Source organism: Schistocerca americana, chromosome 5, assembly GCF_021461395.2.
Source record: "Schistocerca americana isolate TAMUIC-IGC-003095 chromosome 5, iqSchAmer2.1, whole genome shotgun sequence".
Taxonomy (NCBI): Eukaryota; Metazoa; Arthropoda; class Insecta; order Orthoptera; family Acrididae; genus Schistocerca; species Schistocerca americana.
In genome coordinates, this window is record NC_060123.1 from 605,393,866 (window position 1) to 605,415,193 (window position 21,328).

The following is a 21,328-nucleotide window of genomic DNA, read 5'->3' on the forward strand; positions in this document are numbered from 1 at the left end:
CATCATACAAGCAACTGAATCCAAAGTAAACAATACTCTAAAAACGCAGGATCACATAATAACGTCATTGAAACAAGAAATAATGGACCTCAACCTGAAGCTTGAAAGCCTACTGGTGAAGTATCATGAACTATTAGTGAAGTGTAATGAACTTGAACTGGCAGTAACCAATAAAACCACGAACAATGAACTCGTTATCCGCACACCGAACGTAAATATCGGTAACAAAAACTGGCGTTTGACGGGACAACGTACTACGAGAAATAGTCAAGCCATAAATCGTGCTCAGAATGCAATGCTCAGAAATCGTGTGCTGTCTAGCGCCACGTGTGATAGTAGCCCTGTAAAATCTGCATGTAAACAAACTGCAACGGAAAACAAAGCTAATGTGGGGGTATGCCTAAGTGAAATGGATCAGAAAGTGATTTTAAAAGTGTAACTACTGATAACCACCGGGTGCAAGATGCTAGCAAGGTCAATTTACAGCCTAACTTTGCACAATATCTTACGCAAAAATTAACCCAAAGTGAACAATCCGCCACAAAGTGTATGAATAATCCGCCGACGAACATAATCTCTCAAGCACCAATATATGTGCAGGACAAAAACGAAAGAAATTCCAGAACGTTACATAGCAAGAAAATCTCGGAAAAAATGAAAGTACTAATATTAAGTGACAGTCATGGAAGAGACTGTGCTCAAATACTGCAAGACAAACTAGGGCCCTCTTACCAGGTAAAATGCACAGTAAAACCTGGCGCCCCACTAAAAGAAGTGATAAAAAATGCAGAAAATTTGACAAGAAGCCTCAGTACACGTGATACTTTGATTGTAATAGGGGGTTCTAACGACATAGACAAACCTCTCGATCTAATGTTGAAGCATGTGGTAGAACCATTGGAACCAATACACACTCTAAGTCACAAAATGAATATCATTATCCATCCTATACCCAGGAGATATGATGTTCAGAATTTAAATAGTAAAATTAATACTGCAAACCTCCACCTGATACTGGCTCTGAATTTAGCTAAACATGCATACAAAGAAAGAATTGCTGTGAACTTTGAAATAGAGAGACTAGCCAGAAACCACTTCACAACACATGGCTTACACCTAAACAAATGTGGCAAGGAGATTATCTGCAATAGACTGGCTTTCCTGACAACTATGGCAGACAATAAGAAACCAAAAGTCAGAAACCATAAACATACGCTAATAAGCAATTGGATAAAGACAAATAAGAAGGGAAATAAAAAAGAGTAATAGTGGCCATACTGTGCAAACTACACTAGACAAATGGGTCACAAAGTCACAGAGACGAAACACAAACCCCCTGTCCCCTGAAAGGATCAATAATGTGATGGTGAACATTATCGAGACATCCCTCCAAAAAGTCAATGTGATGCCTCAACAATGTGAAGTGCATGTGGATACTTTTCAGGCCCACCTGGAAGATGAGATGGCTGCCAAGGACGACCAACAGAACCAGCACAACTGCTCAGAAGTCAACATACCTGGAATACAGCACAATTTAAACTAAAGGTCAGTGACACAGTAAATATGACTTCGAGCCCCCTGAGTAAACCCCACTCAGACCTGAAAATCTATTATCACAATTTCCAATCCTTGAGCAACAAAACTGATGACTTAAGCATTTTGCTGACCAGTGAACTCAGTGATATCTCAGTAGTATGCCTAGCAGAGCACTGGCTCTGCACTGATGTGGTTAAACTAATCTCACTACCCAACTTGAAATTGTGTGAACACTAATCCAGATAAAATGATGGACATGGTGGGGTTGCCATCTTCATCAAACAACACATTGAATATAGCCCACTTCCTACCCTAAAGGAAATAGGAACAGATAAGATTTTTGAATGTGCACCCATAAAGCTTACTGATCTAAATCTAATTTTAGCTACAATTTACCATCCACCCTCCAGTAGTATTAATGATTTTCTGTTACAAATGGCCTTGTTTTTATCCAAAATAAGTCAGTGGAAACAGGATGTGATTATATGTGGTGACTTTAATATAGACTTTCTCACCCACAACAGAAACAGGGAAACATTGATTAACATTGCAAAAACTTATAATCTGCATGGCCTTGTAAACGAGCCCACTAGAATAACACCCACATCCAAGACAGCTCTAGGTCAAATTTTTGCAAATAGAAATAAACTTAACACAACTCTAGAAGTATACAATGCAGGATTCAGCGACCACCAAGCTGTCATTCTAAAGGTCGATGTTAGCAAAGATACCTCAAACCCAGTCCCACCAAAAACTTTACGAAGGTTTTTCACCCAAGAGAACTTGAACAAGCTAAATGCCCTCCTTAGTAAAGAAAAGTGGACAGAGATGTACACAGCCAATGATGTCAACATGAAATTCAACATATTTCTTGACAAAATGATCCACCACTTTGAAGAGGCCTTTCTGCAAAAACCAGTAAGAATAAATAATAACAATAGAAACAAGAGTTGGATTACACCAGCTATAAAAATCTCTTGCAAACATAAAAGAATACTCCACATGTTATGTAAACAAAGTAGTGACTCCCCCAACTAACAGAATACTATAAAAACTACACATGTATCCTAAGAAGAGTGATAAGACAAGCAAAAAGGATGCAGAATGATGAGTACATTGACAAATGCAGCAATAAAGTAAAAGCAATGTGGAATATCATAAAAAGGGAAAGAGGGGAAATGAAAGCTTCACACATGAACTTAGAAATCAAACTCAACAATGAATCTATATCTAATCCCGAAGTTGTGGTGAACTCTTTCAACAATTTCTTTACAAGCATAGCTGAAAAACTGGTCCAAAATAATCCTAACACAAATTACCAACCAGCAAGCCAAAAATATCACACATGTGCGGAGTCAATTTTCATTACCAAAGTCACTGAAAATGATGTTGCAAAAGCCCTCAGACAGTTAAAAAATTCATATTCAGCTGGAATTGATGGTATCCCAGCAGCTGTAATCAAAAATTGTGAACACACAATTGCTGAACCATTTACTCACCTCTGTGACTGTTCTCTCCAGGCAGGTATCTTCCCTGAAGCTCTGAAACTTTCTAAAGTAATTCCTGTCTTCAAAAAAGGTGATAATAAAGATATGAATAACTACAGGCCTATCTCAATCTCATCCTGGTTTTCTAAAGGTTTTGAAAAAATAATGTCCAAAAAAATGATGGACTTCATTGAAAAAAAATATTTACTAAGTTTAGCTCAACATGGGTTCAGAAGCAACAAATCTACTGAAACTGCAGTATATGATTGCATAAACACGCTTTTAGAACTGTTAGACAGAAAACAACCCATAACAGGCATATTTCTGGATCTGTCAAAGGCTTTTGACCACAAAATATTACTGGAAAAATTAGAACACTACGGTATCAGAGGAATTGTAAACAACTGGATTGCTACATTCCTAACCAATCGGATGCAGAGAGTCAGCATGAAATATACTAATAGACAAAGCAACTCAATAACCGAAATACTATCAAGTAATAAAACTGTAAAGCAAGGTGTTCCACAGGGCTCAGTATTGGGACTCCTACTTTTCCTCCTGTATATTAATGACTTGAGCCTGAATGTTGATGCACACAAAACAATAATATTTGCTGATGACACAACTGTACTCCTCAAAGGGGAGAATACAGAGACTGTGCAAAAAGCTGTGAACTGCCTACTGATCAACTCAGCAACTGGGCAAAAATCGACAGATTAACTATCAACACCAAAAAGACAGCTTCCATGAACTTCCACACAACACAAAATGCAAATTCCTCTCAGCCATTTGTCACTATAAATAACCAGTCAATAGATACCAACACTGTTTTCAAGTTCCTAAGTCTGTGGGTTCAAGATAACCTGAAATGGAATACACATATACAGGAAAGGTAAATGCCAGGATTTGTACTGTCTGTTATGCATTGAGTGTACTGAAAACATGTGCTAACCTGAAAACATTAACCTGTGCATACTACTCTTACATACAAGCCCACCTAAAATATGGTGTAATATTCTGGGGAAATTCTCCAACTGCTCTGAGCACATTCAGAATCCAGAAGAGAGCAATGAGGATTATTACTGGGAGCAAATCCAGAGACTCCTGCAAACCCATCTTCAGAAAGTTGGAAATCCTTACACTGCCTTGCCTTTACATTCTTGAGACTCTAAAATTTTTCAGAAAACACATAGTGCCAACTGACCCCAGAGTTGTAAAAAATAATGAAATACATGAACACAACACCAGGAAAAATGCAAACCTGCATGTTATACGTACAAACACTCAACTGTATAAAAAGGGAGTTTTCCACATGGGCCTCCAACAGCTCAACAATCTTCCAACTAGTATTAAGTCCATCGAGACAACATAAAATTTAGCAAAGCCGTGAAGTCATATTTGTTGTGTCACTGTTTTTACTCTGTAAATGAGAACTTAGAACAGTAATCTTGCTGTTTGTGTTAAATTGAAAACATTGAGCAATATAATACATTAGGATACTATAGGCCTACGTTAATATATGTTAACAATGTTAAATGATATTTTCCGACATCTGCAACACACTGTGTACCGTCAGATCACATGGAATAAATAAATAAAAATAAAATAAATATTTCCTCGCTTTATTTCATAGCTGACTGATTACACTGGATTTAATAATATGAGGATAAAATTTTAGATCAGTGAATCAAAACGGTAACACTCATATTTATAACATAAAAAGATGTACTTTGCATATTCAGTTGAATAGACTTACTGGCTGGATATCAAAGTAATTCATGTTAAAAATAGTGACTGGATCACTAACAACCATTTTAAGTGCAACAAATTTTGTGTACTTTTTGTCAAATTTAGTTCATGGGAGCCAATACATTTTCAAACTCAACGAATCATTTACACAAAAAAAATGGGGAAAAGAAAGGAAACCTGCAATCAGACCCTAAGGAATATGCGGTAGTCAACCAACCACAGTGTCCTGCTCAGTCATGCATCATTGGATGCACGATTGAGGGGCATGGGGTCAGCACACCTGACCCCTGTCGATGTTCCAACCTTGAAGCCACTATCTCTGTGTGGCAGCTCTTCAATTGGCATCATGAGATTGAGTGCACCCCAATCCAGTCCTCACACCAAGGAAAAATCCAAGGTAGTACTGGGAACTTAGTCCAGGTGCCCCGCAAGAGGGCACAAAGCTATGGAGGCAGAACAGGTAAGAAATGGGCAGATTCAGAATTTTGTCTTCTCTTGGAAAAATATCTCCAGATGCCCATGGATGGAACAAAGACATACACTTTTGCTGTGACTATTGGTATTTTAACAAGTGTATGATTAGAGATGCTTATCAGTCCTGAATGTAATGGAAACCTTGGATAATCTGGGGCACTGTAGATATTTTTCTAATATGGATAATAGGATCAGCCAACGACTGCGCTTACATTCCTGTTAGGATAGTTCTGGCATACGCCATTTGCACTTGTCACATTTCAATGCCTCTTAATAGACTGTTGTGAAGATTGAAAGCCAGACATTGCATGGTGTATTTAGATTACATAATAGCCTTTGCAAATAACATGGAACAGCATGTACTGTGGCCAAGGAAAGTGTTCAAGCAGTTGCAGAAAGGTGCATTTAACAATCAGTTTAAAATGTATGTTATCTGGAAGAAGTACGGTATTTATGACATGTAATTAGTCACAAGGGAGTCCAAATGGACCCCAAGGGTAATAAAAGCAGTACACGATTTTCTACTAGTGTGTATGGAAAAAGAGTTGCAGTCTTTCATGCCTGGCAAATTATTACTGAAAGTCTGTACCAAAATTTGCAGAAGCAGCAAGGCTGCTCACTGATATACTGAATAAACTGACAACTCAAAGTGCACAACAGTGTGTTACACAAACAAACAAAACCCAGACCTTGTATTGTGATAAAAGCTGTGTTGCAAAATGAAACGTTAAAACAGATAGATGACTAGGTATTAACACGGCATAGGAATTGTAAAACAACAGAACTATATGTATCTGAACAATATCAGCAGTGATAACGTAAGCAGGACATGTAATACTTTGTAATGAACTAAATACCAAGTACACAATGAACCAAATTAAGTCTTCAATGTGTTCTACTGCAGAGATTATCAGCATCAGCAAAGCATTTGTGATGTTCAATCTGGACATCTTAGGCCCTTTTAGACAGACACCAGCTGGGAACCTCTATGTGTTTACAGTAATGATCACTTTTCGTACTTCCAAGAAATGATAGCTATTTTAATTAACAAGCTGACACAGTGGCATGTGTCGTGGTTAATAAATTGCCTATTAATGTTTATCACTCCAGAGGCACTGAGTACAGATCAAGGTATAAACTTCAACTCAGAACTGGTAAAGCAGCTTTGTTATCTGTTGCAAATTCATAAAATAAAAGCAAGTACATTACACCCACACAAAAATAGCAAAACAGAACATGTTGTGTGTGTGTGTGGTTTGAGGTTTTCGGGCGCTAAACAGCGTGGTCATCAGCGCCCAGACACATAGAAACAGGAACACATGTGGTGAAGGGACGAAGACGGACAGCGAACAAGGAGAATGGCTAAAAGGCACAGGCCTGACGCAGTTCCAAATCCTCACATACAGAGGCAAAACAAGAGGAAAAGAAACGCACTAAAAAAGGAAAGGGAACACAAGGAAAAGAGAACAGAAATCAAAGTGAAACAAGTAGGTAATCGTGACTGGTGGACCTCTTACCTAAAACCTGGGTTAGCCAGTCACCCAGCAGCACATTAAAATCCTCTCCCTAAAATCCGAGGCAACAAATTGGACAGGACACAAAACCGGAAGACCTTAACCACAGTTGTTGCGTCATCTTGCAAAATAGAGGGCAAATCTGGTGGCAAGGAAACCACCGCCCTCTGGTCGGAGAATAAAGGACAGTCAAGTAAAATGTGGCAGACAGTAATCTGGGTGCCACAAGCACTGCAGATTGGGGGGTCCTCCCACCAGAGTAAAAAACCATGCGTTAAGGGACTGTGCCCGATGCGCAGAACATGTTCATATCATGATAGGGAAGATGTTGAATCACTATGTCAACAGTCATCACAATGACTGGGATATGCCATTACCTTATGTAGTGGCTGCATACAACTCAAAAATTCATGAGTATATAAGTCTATCAAAGTACGAGGTGAAATGGCGAAACACAGAGTGAGGGAAAACCGTGTATCAGTGGGGAATCTTGCATAAACCTCATAGACAGTATGGCACGAAGTACAAGATGATTACTAAGTGGTTGCAATGACCCCACCAGTAAGTGTGAAGTTACAGCACCCTAATCAAACAACAGTCGTTCACATTGCGCATATTCGACCCTTCCAGAGTGTGCCAGGGCTTTACCACCATTACCAGCAGAGGGGTAAGAACAGAAAAGTTACAAGCCAAAGTGAGCAAATAACTCCTGTGCAGTCTGCACATACTTTGCCATACATGCTAATATCAACAGACAGACACAGAGAAGAGAGAAAGCTATGCAATGCACTCCTAGTCAATGAAATGGGAGACTTGGGGACATTTTTAAATTTCAGAACAAAGTAATATCTGCCATTTATGCTAGATAGGAAGACTCATACATCAATGGCTGAAAAAGAACTGTGCCAATGCAAGAGGGAACAGGTTATAGCATGCCCTTGCAGGGTGATCCAAACTCTTGTGGGGACATACAAAATGGAACTATTTCTAAGGAGCAGAGAGTAAGAGAATATCCTTTTATTTATTCATTTATTATTTATTTTCTGTCCATATAACAAAAAGTTTTTGGACATTGTCAGGAAAATTTAGCTTACATTACACATATACAGTAAAATATTTACATTATGAATATAATAGAGGGAAACATTTCACGCGGGAAAAATATATTTAAAAACAATGATGATGTGACTTACCATACGAAAGCGCTGGCAAGTCGATAGAAACATAAACAAACACATACATACACACAAAATTCTAGCTTTCGCAACCAATGGTTGCTTCGCCAGGAAAGAGGGAAGGAGAGGGAAAGACGAAAGGATATGGGTTTTAAGGGAGAGGGTAAGGAGTCATTCCAATCCCGGGAGCAGAAAGACTTACCTTAGGGGAAAAAAAGGACAGGTATACACTCGCACACACACACACATATCCATCCGCACATACACAGACACATGCAGACATTTGTCAGACAAATGTCTGCACTGTTTTCCAAGATGGCACTACAACTTGAAGTCATCTATAGAGTAACAACACTTCTCTATTAATAATTGCTCCAGTCTACTATTTAGCATATTTAGATTGCTTTCTTGAGTTTACAGGATAGTGCATTGTAGAAAATTGCTCCCATTCTATGTGGGCTGTGGTCCGTTGCCTTTTTATTAGTCACAATTCTATAAAAATTTTCCCTTGGACATCACAACTTATTACAATTTTCAACATTACCATCAACTTACTGGGAACCAGTTTTGACAATACACTTCATCATCAGGACCTCTAAATACATAGTGGCTGAATTTTCCCGAAAGACATTAGTCAGGAAATCCCATGTGAAAATAATCGTCATCTGCATCAGCTCTTCTAGTAAACTCTATTTTACAAGGCAGTGCTCCAGGCACTGAATCACAGGGTCATCCGCATCCAAAAGGAGTTCCGTGCATCATGGTAACTACACCAGGACAACGCACTGGCTCACACTGCCTCTTCTTCATGGCTACCTGCCCCATATCAGTGTGAACACAATGCCACAGCCATCCCACAGTCCTGATCTGGTCCTGATGGACTTTTTCTTGTTTCCTCAGCTGAAAACAGACATCAAAGGAAAGCATTTCAAGTCAGTGGACAATGTGGAAGATACTTCAACGGCTTCCCTGGAGAGCATTTCTGACTGAGGAGTTCCAGAAATCTTACAATGCATGGAAATCACACTGGCAAAAATGTATTGATGCACAAGTGTCATACTTCACAGAATTTTAAGTTGTTGAACCTATCTGAGCAATAATTAAAACAAATAAAAAACAGCAATGCATTACTCTCTAGACAAACCTCCTGTGGGTCAGAAGCTTTTCCCTCATACATGCTACCAGCTCAAACGTTAGGATCATTCCATCAGCTTTGTGTTTTCAACTGGCACTGTCTCCACACCAACCATCAGTTGAATGTTCAGATAAGCTATTACAGCTGCATAGATCAGCATCATCTACATCTACATCCATACTCCGCAAGCCACCCGAACTATGAGCTGTCAGCTGGCCCCACTTCCGGGCTTTGAACTGATTGCACTGAGGCACGCCTGCCCAGTAGGTGCCATCACCTGACAATCAAGCCAGTTTCTGAGTGTCCTGGGTTCAACTTGGGGCAGACGCCTGCCTGCCAGCTCAGGCCACCTGCAGTAGCATGCTACACCAGCAGCAAACTCTCTCTCTGCACTGTGGAGCTTACTCCCGACGCATCTGCTAGGGCACCATTGTCGTCAACCGCTGATAAAATGCCAAAGCATTCCATTGCCTCAGCATATGCCACTCACTACTACTAACTGCTGTAGCTGGCACCTCAACCTCCTGGATGGAAGCTGTTGTGACTCGCCGATCATTCAAAGTCCCGCCGCGCAATTACACGCGTCCTCTAAATGCAGCGCTGTCTGCCAGCCATGCAGCAGCTGCGCCACCTAAGCGGCCAGCCAACCAGCGGCCACTAGACTTGGACTCAGTGCTCTTTCGAATGCTACCGTGTTCACGTCTTGCTTTGTCCATTTGCTCAGTGACTTATATGTGTTGTGCCGTTTTGAAATAAATGTGTTCAACTTGACGTTATAACAAAAGCGTCAAATAGTTTTGTTGTCGAATAAGCATTCTTGACTCTGCATTCACCATGGTACTGGAGGGCCCATCCCAAAGCTTCCAACGCATGCCACTCTGGAGGTCTGCAACACAGCCACTTCACAAAACTGAAATACTTGTTTTTAACAGTTATACTCAATAGCCAGCATCTCTGAATGTGTCTCTTCCCTGGATGCATTGACATCCAATTATTTTATTGCCACTGAGTGACAGGTGGAACGCATGATGGATTTTTCCATTTTTTTCACTTATTTTGCTGCCAGTTAGAGAAATTGTGGATATGGAATGGTGGTCAGTATCAGATGAGCCTATATTTTTCTTCATCTAAATGTTAAATATTTGGCATTCCTTCTGCCAGAAACCAGCCTAGACGAACATTCTGCCCTGGAGCAGTTCTGGAAACTATAGCAATGCTCTGTGTTCTTATTACTACAACACCAAAAATATATATAGGAAACAAAACTTCAAGTACACAAGTTGTCATTAAACAAAGAGAAGGTTTTCAATAAATTCTTACATGCCATAACTTTATCATCAGTTGTGAAAGATGTCTTTAACAATGATGTCTGGTACTGCATTTCCCCTACTTACTTTTACTTAATACTGTATCAAATTCAACAAAATCTAACATTACCTCGTCTGTGAGTTCCAGCTGATCATCAGGTTTCAGCAGCAGTTTTGCACCAACAGCCACTCCTGAGTTTCCATGACGCCTCCCACCAGGTACAATAGCTGGGCGTGATTTACGTGCACTCTGCAGAATATACAAGTGTATTAGACATAATCCAATTTTTGCCATGTATCAGAATATATACATAAACAGAGGAAGACATAATAATCGCACAAAATGGGCGCACATAAAATGCATGTTTCACAAGGTCACTACATATGTTTCAGCCTAGGGGCATCCACAAACTTGTCAGTCCAAAGAACAGAGGGAAATACCAGCAATGAACGAAATATGAAGTTCCCAGCAGGTCAAAACTTCTAATGCTTGAAGCAAATGCAGGTGAAAATAGGAATCAAAAATATACACAATTACAGAAAAAGTACATTTAAGAGAACATTGTGTTGTGTAAATTCACCTTCACATTCTGTCAATTGATCTTTGCTATAATGATTGATATTACTAATGCAGAAGTTTAAGTAATATTAAAAAATAAAATTATGAAGGAAAGAAAACAAAAATAAATGTTGCATAGGCACTATGTACTACCAGTTGCAGATGACACTGTAGAGAAAATTGTACAAGTATTCCAAGACTTTTTTAAATGCTTGTATAGTTCAAGAGATGAATCAAAAAGACCCCCACAACGACCCCATTAAGTTTTATTTACATTCCCTCTGCAAACATGCCTTCGCCCTAGCCAGATTACGCTCCCATATTCTATTTTCTCAGGCTTGTCTGACATTTGGCATTACCCCCAAAGGCCTCACACTTAAAGTTCCCATCTCTGGCTGCAACCCTTCTTTCCATCAGCTCCTACACCAGTTCCAAACTGAACAATCCATTGCCCTCACCCACCTAATCCTTCACCTACACATCAACTCAGCCAATGAACACACCCGTCAACTCCTACCCTTAATAAAAGTCCTTAATCTTTCCTCTCCCACATCCACACCGGCTGTTCAGAGCATCCTCCTACAGGCCAACCATAAATTAGAACAGCATGCCACCCTCCACCTCAAAAAACTATCCAATCTCCTGGTTTTCCACCTCCGGAAAGGCAACTCACTCACCCTTCACAACCTTTCCAGCAAACCTCAACCTCCTCTCATTGCACACAAACCCAGTCTCTCCCATCTACTCAATCTCCCACTTCCAGCTCCACTCCCTCCAAAACCTCAAAATTCCAATCAACACAATCTGGAACCACAACACCCTAATTCAGTAGTTAACCTTTCCTCCAAACCTCTCTCCCAATCCGAAACCTCTGTCCTATCCAAAGGCCTCACCTTCAGCCCCACTCCCAGATTCAACCAAACAGCCCTCGTCAAAGATTTACTGTCCTACACTCGTACTCTCTGCTGGAAATATCACTTTGCCACGAAGAAAAATGATCCTAATCCTACTCCTAATGATCCAACTCCCCAAGACACTATCCAAATTGAACCCTGCCTGGAACAGTTCCGTCCTCGGTCGCAGCAGGACCCACCTCCTCTTCCTCAAAATCACCCTCTCCAAACCTTCCAGGAATTTCTGACTTCCAGCCTTGCATCTCAATCCTTCTTAAAAAACCTTAATCCTACTCCCAACATCACACCTGCTGAAGCCCAGGCTATCCGTGATCTGAAGGCTGACCGATCCATCGTCATTCTTCCGGCAGACAAGGGTTCCACGACCGTGGTACTTGATCGACGGGAGTATGTGGCTGAGGGACTGCGTCAGCTTTCAGACAACACCACATACAAAGTTTGCCAAGGTAACCCCATTTCCGATGTCCAGGCAGAGCTTCAAGGAATCCTCAGAACCTTAGGCCCCCTGCAAAACCTTTCACCTGACTCCATCAACCTCCTGACCCCACCGACACCCCCGCACCCCTACATTCTACCTTCTTCCTAAAATCCACAAACCCAATCATCCCGGCCGCCCCATTGTAGCTGGTTACCAAGCCCCTACAGAACGTATCTCTGCCTACGTAGATCAACACCTTCAACCCATTACATGCAGTCTCCCTTCCTTCATCAAAGACACTTTCTCGAACGCCTGGAATCCTTACCCAATGTGTTACCCCCGGAAACCATCCTTGTAACCATTGATGCCACTTCCTTATACACAAATTTCCGCACGTCCAGGGCCTCGCCGCGATGGAGCATTTCCTTTCACGCCGATCACCTGCCACCCTACCTAAAACCTCTTTCCTCATCACCTTGGCCAGCTTCATCCTGACCCACAACTTCTTCACTTTTGAAGGCCAGACATACCAACAATTAAAGGGAACAGCCATGGGTACCAGGATGGCCCCCTCGTACGCCAACCTATTCATGGGTCGCTTAGAGGAAGCCTTCTTGGTTACCCAGGCCTGCCAACCCAAAGTTTGGTACAGATTTATTGATGACATCTTCATGATCTGGACTCACAGTGAAGAAGAACTCCAGAATTTCCTCTCCAACCTCAACTCCTTTGGTTCCATCAGATTCACCTGGTCCTACTCCAAATCCCATGCCACTTTCCTTGACGTTGACCTCTATCTGTCCAATGGCCAGCTTCACATGTCTGTCCACATCAAACCCACCAACAAGCAACAGTACCTCCATTATGGCAGCTGCCACCCATTCCACATCAAACGGTCCCTTCCCTACAGCCTAGGTCTTCGTGGCAAACGAATCTGCTTCAGTCCGGAATCCTTGAACCATTACACAACAACCTAACAACAGCTTTCGCATCCTGCAACTACCCTTCCGACCTGGTACAGAAGCAAATAACCAGAGCCACTTCCTCATCCCCTCAAACCCAGAACCTCCCACAGAAGAACCCCAAAAGTGCCCCACTTGTGACAGGATACTTTCCGGGACTGGATCAGACTCTGAATGTGGCTCTCCAGCAGGGATACGACTTCCTCAAATCCTGCCCTGAAATGAGATCCATCCTTCATGAAATCCTCCCCACTCCACCAAGAGTGTCTTTCCTCCGTCCACCTAACCTTCGTAACCTGTTAGTTCTTCCCTATGAAATCCCCAAACCACCTTCCCTACCCTCTAGCTCCTATCCTTGTAACCGCCCCCGGTGTAAAACCTGTCCCATGCACCCTCCTACCACCACCTACTCCAGTCCTGTAACCCGGAAGGTGTACACGATCAAAGGCAGAGCCACATGTGAAAGCACCCACGTGATTTACCAACTGACCTGCCTACACTGTGATGCATTCTATGTGGGAATGACCAGCAACAAACTGTCCATTTGCATGAATGGACACAGGCAGACAGTGTTTGTTGGTAATGAGGATCACCCTGTGGCTAAACATGCCTTGGTCCACGGCCAGCACATCTTGGCACAGTGTTACACCGTCCGGGTTATCTGGATACTTCCCACCAACACCAACCTATCCGAACTCCGGAGATGGGAACTTGCTCTTCAATATATCCTCTCTTCCCGTTACCCACCAGGCCTCAATCTCCGCTAATTTCAAGTTGCCACCACTCACATCTCACCTGTCATTCAACATCATCTTTGCCTCTGCACTTCCGCCTCGACTGACATCTCTGCCCAAACTCTTTGTCTTTAAATATGTCTGCTTGTGTCTGTATATGTGTGGATGGGTATGTGTGTGTGTGCGAGTGTATACCCGTCCTTTTTTCCCCCTAAGGTAAGTCTTTCCGCTCCCGGGATTGGAATGACTCCTTACCCTCTCCCTTAAAACCCACTTCCTTTCGTCTTTCCCTCTCCTTCCCTCTTTCCTGATGAGGCAACAGTTTGTTGCAAAAGCTTGAATTTTGTGTGTATGTATGTGTCTGTTTGTGTTTCTATCGACCTGCCAGTGCTTTCGTATGGTAAGTCACATCATTTTTGTTTTTAAATATACATATTCCTTTTCCACTAGTACATGAACCATAGGAAGAATGACTGCTTAAATGACTCTATGTGCATGGTCATAAGACTTTGAAGGTGATACTGAAAATCTTTAGAAAATCGAACAGAATTAGTTTAAAAAAAATTATAAACAATTTTATTGTTTTTCAAAATATTCCCCTTTGATATCAATACATTTTTGCATTCAATAAAACCAATCCTTAAAGCCATGCTGCCATTCCTCCTGTGGACTTTGGAAGACAGGTTTTTGTAATTTTCCAGTGCTTCATATGATGACAAAAAAGTGATTCCATAAATCTTATCTTTAATTTTTGAAACAAAAAGAAATCACAAGATGCTAGGTCTGGACTGTATGGTGGGGGATTCATGGTGCCAATCTTTAGGGCATCCAGGTACTCAGTTGTTAGCAGTGCTATTCGCAAAAAAGCACTGTCGTGATGCACAAATTATTTTTCCTATACACATTCTTCACCAACTTATGCAAGCAGTAAACAGACAGTGTAAATGTATCAATTTGATCTAAGAGACCCTAGTCTGGAAACAATTGCCTCTCAAGTTACAACTGAAAATCGTTCTGATATCTCTGACTGTGAAATATATATACTGGTATGATATACAGTGGAATACATATATTGATGCTAAGATTGTAGGGTAGGAAACATTCAGATGGTAGTATGGAGCAAAACAAGGAAAAACGTCTAGTAAACATGGGTTCTATAATTGATATCTTAAGAGCTATGAGCACTTGTTCATCTCTGACACTGCGAAACACGTTTCTTCTACTGAACAAGTGTCCACGGCTCTTAAGGTATGCATTTCAAACAGGATGCAATATGCACTTCTTTTTGTCAGGTTATTCAACAATTCTTCACCAATGGAACTGTGCAACCATGGAAAAGAAGCAGTGAAAGACCAGTTGTTGGAGAGAATAATGAAATTGCAATATCAGTTGCAGTGAATCATAACCCACAAATATAACTTGGCAGTTTGTCAGACACCCATTTGTCAAATTTTGAAATGTAGAAAATATCATCTGTTTCATATTTTCTTCCATCATCTCGCTTCACCTGACTTGTTTGTGGAGTTACACGAAGAGTGAAGTTTATAATGATATGCCAACAACACACAGTAACATGATTCAGTGCATCGCGAATGCATATCAGAAGATTATATCAGAAACACTTCTCAGTTCTGATGAATCATTCCATGTGCAGATAATTAACTGCATCAAAGGGGGTGGTAACATTTTTTAGCACTTACTGTGAAATTCTTACCCAACTCAAACAAGCTCCCTGTTCATGGGACGAAGGACATACCTCAAATGAGTACTCTGTTGGTGAGAGGTGAGAGGACACACCTCAAACTTTCTTCAAAATTACTGAAAAGCTTTTTTTTTTTTACTCAATGGATTTTTCTTGAGATCATACGATTTGTTTTTTGGGAATTTCACTCAACAAAAAAGGTTTTATATACAAAAGTTATAAATTTTTTCCCTTGTTCTTATTTAAGGTTTCAATGTTTCACCCCCCACCCCCACCCTTCCATGGGGCGGTCAGGGAGAGTATCGCCAGATAGGATTTTTTAAAATATTGAATACATATGTTTCCATTTTTTAAGCCAATGTGTAGTTTTTGTGATTTTTTGCTGTCTCAAGATAAAAAACTCACTCTGTATAATATGGACATTTGACTAATGTAGGACTGTGTTGTCAATGTGTCCAAAGATTTGTATTGACTAGTGTCAGCTGCAGCTCCAGGTATGGCAGAGAAAAATAAATAAAGCTCATTGTTAATGCCAAATACAGAGAGAATATTATAAAATGAAATCATAAAGTTCATTCAAGAGTGCTTACTGTGAATATTTAAAGTTGTGATGATACCATAAGACATCTGATTTCATGAATAGTGGTCAGGCTGAAAGACACTAGGCTGACTCAGTATTGGTCATGCGACCAAAGTTTTAAAATTAAATGCAAGACAGAGCCTAGGGATCTTTTGCTGGTGTGTGGTTGAACTGCTAAGGTGTTCAGAAGAAACTTTGCAGCCACAGAACCATTTGGGTTTAAGTATTGTACAAATATTTCAGTGACCACAATTTCAGGACTTAGAATAATATAGGGACTCTAAATGCTGGTGAAAACAGAATCACATGCTGGTTATCAGCATTTGGATAATTTTGACCAAAGCAAAATTTGTTAAAGTTTAAAGATTTGTGCGCAGTTGTTCATCTTTGTGATTATCACTGCATGTTTTTTGTGATTTTGTTGCTCAGCTCAAGCATTTAGTCTGCACTTTCTGCACTTGTTACTGCCTGAAAATTGCTCTACTTGCACTACAGATTAATTATTCAATGTAAGAAGGTCGTTTCAAAAGTCTTGTACACTGCACATGTGCAATCGTTATGGCAGTGTGATCAAGTTGCAATTCATATCAATTGCAAGTGAGACTTTAGACTTGATGGTCATATTTGTGTTTAGCTGGCTTACATGGCAGTGTTGTCAGTAATTCAGTTTTAAAATAGAAGCTGAAACCGAGTCAGATCAGATCACATGTAGTGACCAGAATAGCTACATCAAAATTGGATCCCTACCTGGAAAGAACCCAACGGCAATTTTCAATGCTTTTAGAGAGGTGTGTAGGCATTGCGTATCACGGTTGCCTGCTCCTTTCTGTGAACATCAGGTAAGCACTGAGGACAACCCAAGAAGTGGAAAGCCATCTCGACTGCACCATACCACACCTCTCAGGTTATTGTTAATGATACTTTGAGAGAGGACTGATGAAAAATAATGAGGAAATTGCATATGAGGCCAGAATGTCTGTCATTTCAGCATACAGAATCATAATTGAAAATAAAATTTGGGGTAAGCTACAGCCAGATGAGTTCCATATGATCTGAGTGAAGAGAAGAAAGCAGGCTGCAAAAGAATCACAGAAGAATTGCTTCAACATTAGCAAATATAAGGAAAACAGTTTCTGAAACGGATTGTTGCACTTGATGAAAGCTGGATATCACATTTTGGGTAAGAACTGACATCGCAGGTGTCGCAATGGAAAAATTCCCAACTCTCCACACCCAAAAAAATTCCACCACCAACAATCAACGGTGAAACTCATTATTATTTTTGTGTATGACACGAATAGTCATAGCAACAAATAGGGTGCCCCAGGGGATGTCTGTAACAGGCGCGTACTACAAGTTGTTTCTGCGAAATGTTTTGTGCCCAAAACCTCGTTCTCATTTTGCACAATAAAGTAAGACTGCATACTGCCATACAGTGAGTTGTCCATATATTTATGTACTTAGTTATTTCACTATTTCTGCATAACATCCCAGTGCCATTGATATCATCAGTTCCTTCCTCTTCCTTTCCTTTCTCCAGCTCCACCTTCAATTTACATAATATTTCACTATTTTCTTTGCTAATAAATGTGCTTTATGAATATGAGCTGTATTAAAATCTAAGGTTGTGTAATCATGCTCTCCTTGTTACGTAGTAAATAACTGATACTTACTGGGGATGAATATCACATTATTGTTGCTGAAGCCTCAGTGAATCTGGACATTGACAGAAATGTTACAAGACAAATTCATAACTGTGAGGCCTCCAATCTCATGTTAAACATCTGAACTATTGTTCAACAGAAACAGATAACCCATAATGATTTATTTATATAAAGAAGAAGTAACATAATAAATTTTTGTAAGAACATTTAACAAGGGAAAAGTAACAGTGGAGAGCCACCAATCACAACATTTCCTAGTGTGGCCACAGTGAAACTGTTGTCAGGATGTGGTATGGTGCCAGTAAGAGCACAAGACACGGAGCAGTGGGACATCCCAGTAGAATGCAGGCAGTGATATGACAGGCTGTCTTCCATGAGACTCGAGCTAAAACTAAAAGTGTTTCAAGCTCATATTATCTGGGTCTGGTGTTAGACTCTGGAGTAGTAATATCTGCCATTTGCACAACTGTATAGAAGAAGGACTCTGCCACCATCATCAAAACTGCACATGTGGATGCAAAAACTTTAATTTCAGGATGCTAGTTTTAATAGCTCATAGCTGTGTAGCAATGCTTTATTGTTCACTTCAGTATCTTAGGATTTACGCCAAACACACTGGATTTTGCACAAACTACATAGCACTATAATGTACAGCAGTATCAATGCTGAAATCACTGATTCCATTCTTTTCCAAATTTTCTTCCTCAAAACTGAGGTGGAAGCAACTAATGAACAGGTACACAAAGTGCTGTAGTCGGCTCACTCAACAAGGTGCTAAGATGTTGTTTCAGTCAAAGTAATATCATGCCACAACAGAATTGTGACCAGCAAAGTGACTGAATAACTAAATTAGTGCTTCACTATTAACTGCCTTGGTTATTATTTGATTAATTAACTCTGCCACTTCAACTTTCTAAACTAATACTGAGACACAAGTAATTATTTGAAATTTTTTATAGTGGACAATAGTTAGTAATTTACGAACATAATATCTACTGCCTCTTGTTCTAATGTCAGTTGGGCTTAACTTCATACAAGATACTGAGAGTCATCTTTTAGTGTTATAGCTGAAGGTGTCAAACTCAGTGCTCAAGTTAATCTGGAATAGTCGAATAAATATTTCAAGTATCATTATTTCAACAAGTTCCTGTTACATGCTACAGCTATCCCAAATGGTTGGGGCAATCACCACTGCAGATTCCTTGTGCACTCAAGTGTTTAGAAAGTGAAAACATGAGTAGTTGTGATCAGTAACAGAGAGATTTTACCAGACTACAGCTGTATGATAGACCAACAGTGACTGGCAGTATGTTAAAGGCACCAACAGAGAACAGAAGAATGTGTGTGTTCCCCTAATCAAAACTTTTAAGCAAAATCACAATGAGCATTGAGGCAATCATCCCACTGACACAACAGGTTAATCATTCGGTACAACATCATGTCCAGCTGCATGAAGAAGTCCACAACTGCCTGCAGCACACCCTTGTCCCACAGGAATCATTGACCCTTCAAGGCCTTTTCTAAGGGACAAAAGGTGTGATAATCCTGCAACGAGAGATCAGGGCTACAGGATGGGTGCTCTAGTGTATCCCATTGAGTTGGCCAAACGTCTGCATTACGACAGTAGTGATTTGGGGATGTATGATATCATAAACAGGCGGCAGCCACTGTCACAGTTTTCCCAGATGTTTTGCCTTAATTGCATGCCACAGTTCCTCCAGTGTTGTGCAGTATCACTAACCAGTGAGGTTCCTTGAAATCAATATGCAACGGGCACCTGTAATCAAAGAACAGAGTAAGCATCACCTTTTCAACAGATGACAGGCTCCTGAACTTCTTGGGACGAGGGGTTGATGGATGACACACTGCATCATCAACACTTTCAACTCCAGCTCCCTGTGACAGCACCAGCTTTCATCGCCCGCAGCAGTGCGCACAAGAAACGTATTGCCTTAAACACTGAAACACATAGCTGCTTCAGGCAAACAGTTATTCGGTTTGCTTCTTGTTTGGCATCCATCAGCCAGGGTATACACTCATTGCAGACCTTACGGTGGCATAAATCCTGACGGATAACGTGTTGCATGCTACCTGAAGCTGATGTCCCAATCCTCTGATACTGCAAGAATGGTTATGAGCCGGTCTGCCCCAGTTGCATCATCAACCACACACTTGACGTCTGTAATAGATGAGACTGGCCTCCCAGATCAATTGGCATCTTGTGAAATCACAACCAGCATGTAACTTGGCACACCATTCCGTAGCAATTGTTTTCATATATGCATTTTTCAATGCTTGTCCTTCAGCAGCCACAAAAGAATAACAGCCCATTAGTTCTGTTTGGAAGCATTTGGTTATAACACCCCATAGTTCATGTTTCCGCATTTGCTTCGGAAAGACACGAATGCCGCATTAATCCTTTGAATACATGTTGATGCTTGTATACCTGTATCAGAGTCATGTGGGATTGCACATATGCTGCAGCAATGCCCTTAAAAAATTTGGCAGGATATTAACCACTAAGAGATTCCCAGAAAACTTGGTTGTATCCCAATATGATCAGATTGTCAGCACTGGTCTTGCAAAATTTGGCAGCCAATGAAAAACACTGGATCAATGTAAGACTCCATGTCCACATCCAGTAAACATAAACATGTTTACTAACAAGCTCAGAGGGAGCTCCGCACAACACTAAGGTGCCAATGTCACCTCAGGTGACACCACAAGCACAAAACTATTGTCCTACACTCGTCACGTGCTGCATGGAATCCAATCCTGTTAGCTTCTGCCAGACAGTTACATAACCAGCCACCCGGTCCATAACTGGCCTGTTACGGCTGAGCTCCAGCCTTGGACACAGGCCATCTCCATGATCAGTCAAGACATCACTGGACACAACCAGCACCACTGATCACAGCCTCACAGAATTCTGCCTAGAGCACACTTCCAGAGTCGCCCCACCAATGCCCGTGTGGTCACTGCTTACCATGCGCCACAGCCTTGTTAGATTCAGCTTCTATGTACACTCTACGAGCCGCTACACAGTCATTGAGTGCAGCTACTCACAGCCAACCATGTTCTTGCCACATCCTGCCTACCCTACGTTCTTCGAGCTGCTCATCCATCACCAGGTACCTCCACAGCTCACCAGTGACCACTCTCACTTTGACTTGTATTTGTAGATGCTGTCAGAACCTCTTAATCTTGTGATTGAACTTAGACTCTGGGTTAACTTCCTAATGGTTGGATGCAGTTCAGGTGCCTGCAGAGCTCACATTAACCTGGTCTCTAAATCCTACCAATATAGTCGCCACAGACAGTGGTCATGTGGTGTGAATTGTGCTTGTGTGACAGAGTGTGTTTTCTACTTTACAAGAAGGCCATTTGGCCAAAGCCTCATGTATAGCAGTCTTTTTGT

General features: G+C 40.9%; 1 protein-coding gene across 1 annotated transcript in view; it reads right to left on the minus strand.

Moving 5' to 3' along the window:
• LOC124616581 (dynein intermediate chain 2, ciliary-like) overlaps window positions 1-21,328 on the minus strand; it is a 405,599-nt gene that overhangs the window by 360,092 nt on the left and 24,179 nt on the right. The window contains exon 3 of the mRNA XM_047144902.1: window positions 10,508-10,627. Within this exon, the coding sequence (XP_047000858.1) occupies window positions 10,508-10,627 (120 nt within the window). The remainder of the gene's footprint in view (window positions 1-10,507; window positions 10,628-21,328) is intronic.